General features: G+C 34.8%; 1 protein-coding gene across 1 annotated transcript; it reads right to left on the bottom strand.

Moving 5' to 3' along the window:
- Positions 1–453: 453 nt before the first annotated feature.
- LOC120090859 (uncharacterized) lies at positions 454–7,310 on the bottom strand. Its single transcript, XM_090306510.1, has 5 exons — positions 6,426–7,310; positions 3,779–3,891; positions 3,326–3,697; positions 2,336–3,092; positions 454–860 (listed from the first exon to the last, which is right to left on the bottom strand). Exons 1-5 carry the CDS (start codon positions 6,667–6,669, stop codon positions 778–780), a joined length of 1,569 nt encoding a protein of 522 aa, XP_090162636.1. The 5' UTR covers positions 6,670–7,310; the 3' UTR covers positions 454–777.
- Between the last annotated feature and the right edge of the window lie 447 nt (positions 7,311–7,757).

The raw sequence follows: 7,757 nt of genomic DNA, 5'->3' as shown, positions 1-7,757 counted from the left end.
TGTATTTATGTCCATTCAAAAGTAAAAAGAAAAAAAAAAGTTACAAAAATATTAATATTGTTTATTTTAGATTAAAATTATTAGTGTTTTATTTCAAAAATACTTCTAAAACTTTCCAAACTTTCGAGAACACTCTTAAACTAAAAAAAATATACTTTTATCATTAATATATGAAAGCAAACCGTTAATACTCTTTAAAAAAATATTCTTAAAATACTCATACCATTAACTAATCAATTTATTTGAAGTTTTCTTGAATTTAAAAAGCATCAATTTAAAAACAAATTATATAGATATTTCTTTTTTTCCTTATAGATAATCTTACTTTTTAATCCATTTGTTTAATTCTCACCTCAATTTTCTCACAAAAAAAATATAAACAAGAACTTCAAATTAAAACATAAAGTCTCAAAAAGTACAACATGCTAATAAACTTACTGGCTTAAATGACGCTTTTTGTGCACTGAAAAAATTGTAATTGCTTGATTGACTTTGTAACAAAAGTTGAGAACAAAATAGAATGAGATACATTTTTCTTCCCTCCTTACATTTTAAGGAGAAAAGAAGCATTACACAATTACCAAAGGCCTGCCACCTATGTGACTTTGACCTGGAAAAATGTATCTCCCAACTTGCTTGATTTGATATTTACATACATGGAATCATTATTATATCAACTCTAACAGGAACATGCCTTTGCGTCAGTCTCGCTATTACAACTCTAATTTGAATCACGAGTCATACTGTTACCAATATCCTGAAATATGCATGTAGGTTTTATCTCCTTGGTTGTACATGCCATACAAGTAGAAATAGCGCAAGTGTCCATCGAATGGTATAAACACGAACACCTACAGAAGCTGTGAACGAGCATGTTAGATTACAACACAATCCAACTTACCTTCAAGAATAAGAAAACAAAAATTGTTAATATCAACAACATAGAGATTCAATTCTACACCTCACATGTTGAACTCAAAAATTATAAATTGACACGAAAACGAAATCTCCAAACAAGCCTTATTTTGTACCTAATATTTTCCACATCCCCAAGCAACACCTTATTTTCATTGTTTGAGTCTAAATTTTGGCATCTCAAGGAAACCAAATTGAGAGGTCTTGCAAATAGATGCGACCGCAGCCCTGAACTTTAAGTTTGTCATTGGTGAGTGGAGTCATTGGAACCATTTTGAGATGTTCATCTCTTCCAACCTAAAGTCCTTCATGTAGACATGCCCCACCTCAAGTTTTAAAATACCAGACCCATCAAAAGCAACACTTAAAAACACCATCAGCTCTATCGAGGAACATTTGCAATTACGTACTTTTTCCTAAAGCATTAGGAACTTATTTGGATTGATTTTCTAAGTGTTTAAAAAAGTGTTTCTAAGGAAAGAAAGGTGTTTTTAAACATCCAGAAAGTCAATCCAAACATGTTCTACACCTCCACCTTATTCATGCTTCACACTGTGTTACACTTAATATCTGAGCTTCTTGTGTTTTCACCTGCCTTACTTTCCATCAGAAACTCAACAATTGCAGCCTTGTGCCTTTGGTAATCTATGTAAGTCAACCCAAATGCACTATTAGAAATGAACTCCTAAGAACTTGTAGTGCTGAACACAACCTCCACCAGCTTCTTTCCGTGAGCTTATAGCCATTTACTTAGATTTTTTTCAAAAACCTCAATGTTAACTACAGTGGCTTCTTCATCGATCTCATTACTTCGAACTTCACGACACCTAATAATCAATTGAAAATAGATGGAAGCAATTCCTCTGGTTGGGCCAAATCTGAATCTGTTCCATCACAAATCGGTATATACCAACCATTAGTAATGGTTTTTCAAGAAGGCCCCAAATACCATTGTTGCAAAATTAGTTCCAGACCGTATTGGTGGTTTACCAAAGTATCCAGCAGCATAGAAAGGGGTAAAAAATTTCAAACTATCAGTAGGATTTCGAGAACTCTATCTCTCCCTCAATCTACACACGTGCCTAACACTCCTTCCTAACCCACACAATCATAACCTCCTTATTCTAACCAAAACCAAATATACAGTTCCCGCCAACGAGAGCGTAGCTCAACTGACATAGTGTTCATACTATCAACTTCGAGGTTTGAGCTTCGATTCCCCCTCCCCACATTTTAATTACAATACCTTTGCAAATATATATATATATATATATATATATATACAGTTCCCCTATAGTCCAATCACAATCATGCTAAACACAGTTAAAATCAAAAGGAGAAGTCTCTTGGTGAAGAGAAAGTCAATAAGTAAATGAGCTGTGAAATAATGTGAGAATGAGGGATGACACTATATACTCACAAGAAAATTGTGGTGGTAAGACTGAAGGGGAACTTCCAAAATTTTCTGCATGTTTGCTGCCTGAATTTGGAGGCTGTACATTCGATAGAACTACACCTGACAGTGGACTTGACGCAGAAATAGAATCAGAGACAGGTGCTGGCAGGCCTACTCGTAAGTATGGTGACGCTGGAGAACTGCTTGGAGAAGGAATAGGGCCTAAATGAGCTTGTTTTCTGACTTTTCTTGAAGACCTTTTATATCCATATTGAAAAGCAGGCGGGGTTGCTTCATAGTTTCGTGAAGTTGGACTTTCCACTGGGGATGAACCAGCTTCGGGAGCAGATGAGACCCCATTCTTCAGTGTATGTTTGTGCTCCTCTGTTCCAGGACTAGGTGAATATGCAGTATCCTGATTGTGGTGGTGGTGGTGGTGGTGGTGGTGGTGGTGGTGGTGGTGGTGGTGGTGGTGGTGGTGGGGGTGGTGGGGGTGGTGGGGATGCGGATGAGGCGGGGGTGCAGGTGAAGGTGACCGTGCACTTCCACCACCACCAAGAGAGTGGTTTAGGACTGATGAAAGACGCACCTGCTTCACTTTACCAAATATAGTGTTGTTCAGGCCAAGGTTTCTCGAATGAGAATTTGTGATGGTTTGAGCCAACTGTTTTAGCCTTTGTTTTGATGAATTAGTCCCAATTGCCATCAGAACAGATGACTGAACAATAGTGGGGGCATGCATTGTTGAACCTCTCTCATTCGATAGGCTAACATATAAATTCTGCATCATTTAAAACACTGTAAGTTAAATCTGCACAGTTAAAAACAATAACATCAGAATCTTCAACAGTCAAGAGAGTGAATATAGTTTCATCATCCATGCATCTAGCCGTAAAGTTTCTTTATGCATTTAACTCAAAGCCAATGCTTTGTGAAGTTTAAAGTTGCTTTCATCAGTTGCCCTCTCTGTCATGTATATAATCGGAAAGATGATAGTAAGGAAGACTGCCGAACCTCATATGGAGACAGATGTAATCCTGACCTCAGCTGGCTGGTAAGATCATCGAAATTCACTTGAATTTGATAAATAGAATAATTTAATGTAAAATTGAAATAGATCTGTGCCGTCTGCAGAAGGAACGCACTCTGAGGAGGAATAATAGTTATTCCTCCAGGAAATTTCAACACCTCGAACAAGGATGTATTGCCAAATAGTGATGCATTCAATCTGAGAGGAGGATCATTTATAACCAACGTTTCAAAGGTTTCCTTGATTAAACTTTGAGATGTTGGGGGAATTTTTGAATACTTGGCATCGGAATCTACCGCAAAAACAATTTTTGTTGCATTTGGTCCACCTAATGATTGTAGTGAGAGGATAGCCACCTGGTTGAAAGAGAGTATTAGATTAAATGGCCAAAAATGTGACATTTCAAGTCAGAGGAAACAAGAAACTGAACCGGATACCTTGACAAAAGGTACGGGTATTTCCCCAAAAATGTTATCCTCAAGCTCAAAAATATGGTTTTCCAGCAAAGGAGCTGGCTTCCAAGCATGAAAACTTGCTACTATTTCATGATCTGGAAGTGCGATAAGATCATAACATTTCAGTGAAAAGAATATAATATACGTGCAATAACTTAAATACTACAAGAGAAATATAACTTGACAGGGATGGTTAGCATATTGCAATAACCCAACCAAGACGGTCTGATTACGTTAAAACTAAAAATTAATTAATATAAAAATAAATTCACAATTTCTGAGCACTAATTAATTTTATTTCGAACTTCTTTGTCTCGAAGTCCACCACAACCAAACAAAACAGGAGACACAAAACAATCAGATGGAGTACTCGCATGAGTTTATGTTTATGGGGTACCAACCAACTCCTAAACCCTCTAATTATATAACCAACACAACTAATTTCATAAGCACACTATATGATTTTATTAGTTAATATGTATCTCTCTTTTCAATTTCCAATACATCAAGAATCGAGACTGTCATCACTTATACAAAGAGATGAGAGAGATCCATTTAAAATCAGAGCACTATCTGCTTTTAGGCCGTATATTTAATCCATTATTGACCATAAACATGTTGAATTTTTATGCTGAAAGAAAGAAAGGGAGAAAAAAAATAAACAAACAAACAATCAAACTCATAACTCCAAAATAATCGCAAGAACATCCAAACCCACTTTTAAATATAAATTCAGATTTTCAGAATAAATAATGCAGTAAAATATTTCTTTAATTTATTAAAAGTTGCCCATTAGATACTAATTTTATTCTTCAAAGGTCAGTGAGAATACTAGAAAGGGATATATAGGGAATAATAGTAGGTTAATAGTAAGGGCATAGTGGTAATTACTTAGGAGTAACTTAGTTATAAATAGGAGAGTTAGAGCTAGAGCGAGGATCATTTTGATAAGCCGGTCCTTAGAGGATTGGTTGTGGCAGACGCATAGACATCGAAAGGTTGTTGATATTGTAATTTCTTCTTTGATATCGTAATATAGTTATCTTTAGTGCATTTGTAAATTTCCATGCCATGTTTGATATCAGATCATATTCAACATTCGTAATTGAGGGAAAAGAAAAGGCTAAAAGAATAGAAGAGAAGATGGAAAGTATCGACAGAGATATTGTTGAGATCATTTTAGTGAGATTGTCTATTGTGTGACTTTGGGAGAGAACGGTAGCCCTCTTGTAAGGTTATAGGTATGTTTTAACTTCTCTTGATATTGCAATATATTACTATCTTGTATTTCTTTATGTTTTCTTTGAGTTTTTTGTGTTTGGGCACTGTTGGCAAGTTCATACATAGATACCACCAGAAAAATGAGGCAGTGAGGGGACGAAGATGAAAATTAGTCATAACCTTGAGCTAACTAAACAAATTGTTTTCTGTTTGAAGGTTGAACCGATACTAACTGCTAAATAGACAGCCAATAAGGATTTGTCACTATAACAAACCTGTCAATCTTATTGAAATAGAAAGTACTAATGATATTGTTTTCTTTCCTGGGGGATGCTATACTGACAGCTAAATGGAAAAAGGATTCTTCAATATAACACACAACTTAGAGTTTTCTTGTAGTTCTTTATCTTTTATATTTTAATATCATTCCAGTTCTTTATATATCGTCTAGGGCTAGATTTTTTTAATGAGATACAAGAAAAAATATATTCAACAGAAGGGGAGAACACCGCCTAGAGGCCTTAGGGATGAGAGGTCCCTAAGCCTAATTTGGAGGAGGCCTAGGGCTAGATTTTTTTTGTTCAAATTAGTGAGTTTTAAGAGATTTATTCAATGATCAAATTTCACGTTGATTTGCTGAGAATTGATTTCGTGCATTAGTTTGTCGGGGTTTGATTTTCATTAACATAAGTGGGTTTTGGGAGATTTACGTTTCTTTTTCTAAACCTAGTGGATAAATGTAATGGAAGCCTAACTAAAGAACAAAATTGTGACATATATTTTGATGAAATCAAAAGTATATAACAAATTGCCAAGTTTCAGGTGTCGAGATTAAACTGTGTTTATTTATTATTACTTTTTTTTATAAGAAAAGTTTCTGTTTTCTTCCTATAACAACAATCTCAGTGAGACTGTACTTGGTCAATTATTTTTTACAAATTCTTCCCCTTGTTATTTCGTCATGTGTTATCTTGACCTATTTTTAGAACAATTGAACCTATTTTTAGAACAATTGAAGTTAATGTTCTAAATGTTTCTCAAGAAGAAGCTAGAACATAATTAAGCTTGGTCTCAAATTACCTCATGATCGAAATTTTTCCTTTCTTACAATCCTATCAAATCCAATAAATCACAACTATAATTGTTCCACAAGTAACCATCTATACACAAGAACAATAATTGTAGACATTCAAACAATCCAAAACCCTACTCTTCAAAACAACCAAAATTTGTATCCCATCTCTTGGTTATATCCTCAGAAGTCACAATAACAAGGGGATTATAATCTAACAACACCCACCAACAGAATTCTAGGCCTATCACTGCCACAGAAGTGTACAAGCACTCAAAACACTAGAAACCATAACAAGAAAATCACGAAATCAAAAAGAATGACAAAGGTTCCGACCTCTATAAGCAGAATCAACAGGCCGATCCGGCCAATTTCCATAGGACAAGAACGGCGGCAGCCAAAAAATAGCAGAAAGAAACACAGCCACCGATAATAACAGGAAGAAGACACATCTCACCGCAATCAGTCTACGAATCCCAGAGCACCCGCCGCCGCCGCACCTGCTCTCCACATTCCGGTCAGAAAGCTCAGAGGAGCTCACTCCAACCGGCAGCGTCTGTTCTTCTTCACTCTTTCCCATGGAAGCAATGCATGTGAAGTGGGTTTAACAATCTCCATTGTCACCTCCCTCAATTGGGTCCAAATTATCTTCACCCATTACATCTAAAATTCAAATCAAATCAACCCCAGAACCACAAAGAATTAATACAGCACGATAAAAGCTCAAAATCCCACCGTTGGGCTAATTCACCGCAAACCCAGAACCAAATTAAAAAAAAAAATAAAAAAAATCTAGGGTTCGAGAGAAAAAGAGAGAGAAATGGGGTGGTTTGGTTCGAATTAACTGGGGCAACAACTGCTAATGACAGCCATAGTGTTCTGAAGTAAATGGGGATATAGTGGTGGATTTATCTGTCATTTATCAACCATTCATCTATCGGTTTTCTTTATCAAAATTTATAAATGAAAAAATTTGAAAAAGGTGGAAGAAGTTGACATGACAGTAGAAGCAAAAAAAGGTAGAAAGAGGGAAGAAGAGGCGGCAAAAACAGAGAAATGTAATTGAAGGCACTAATTGCGCACTTAAATGAAGAGCCGTGGGGCGATCTTCTCCTTTTACTTCCACTTTTTAATTTTATTCATAAAAGATTCAATGAGTGATTTTCAGCTCAGTGTGTTGAAGAAGAAACCGTGTGAGGCGCATAAGCACTCCTTCCTCCTTCGATAATAATCATTGATTTTTTCCATAAGAATAATGTGGATTTTTTTTCTGATAATCTTGTCTTTTTTCCCCTTAATATTATTTGTTTTATTTTCATTGCACACGTGGGATCTTTTGTTTCCCTTGATTATTAATATATATATATATATATATATATATATCCTTTTTACTAGTTTAATTTTTAAATTTTAAAATATTATATTTTTAATCTATTTTGATATTAGATTTCAAAATGCTATATTGTTATTTTTGAAAAGTTTTGTTTTCATTTTTCTCGACAACAATATTATATAGCTAAATTCAAAATCACACTTTTGACTTTGATTTTTAACTAAATATTTACTTTCAATTTTAAATTATTATCTATTAATTAAGGGACCTTTTTAAAAATAAAAAATATTTAAAAATATTTACAATTTATAGCAAAATTTTTTACTATAAAGTGT

The sequence above is a fragment of the Benincasa hispida genome, chromosome 11, assembly GCF_027475165.1.
Source record: "Benincasa hispida cultivar pf3 chromosome 11, pf3_genome.v1.1, whole genome shotgun sequence".
Lineage (NCBI taxonomy): Eukaryota > Viridiplantae > Streptophyta > Magnoliopsida > Cucurbitales > Cucurbitaceae > Benincasa > Benincasa hispida.
This window is presented reverse-complemented; position numbering and strand designations above follow the sequence as displayed.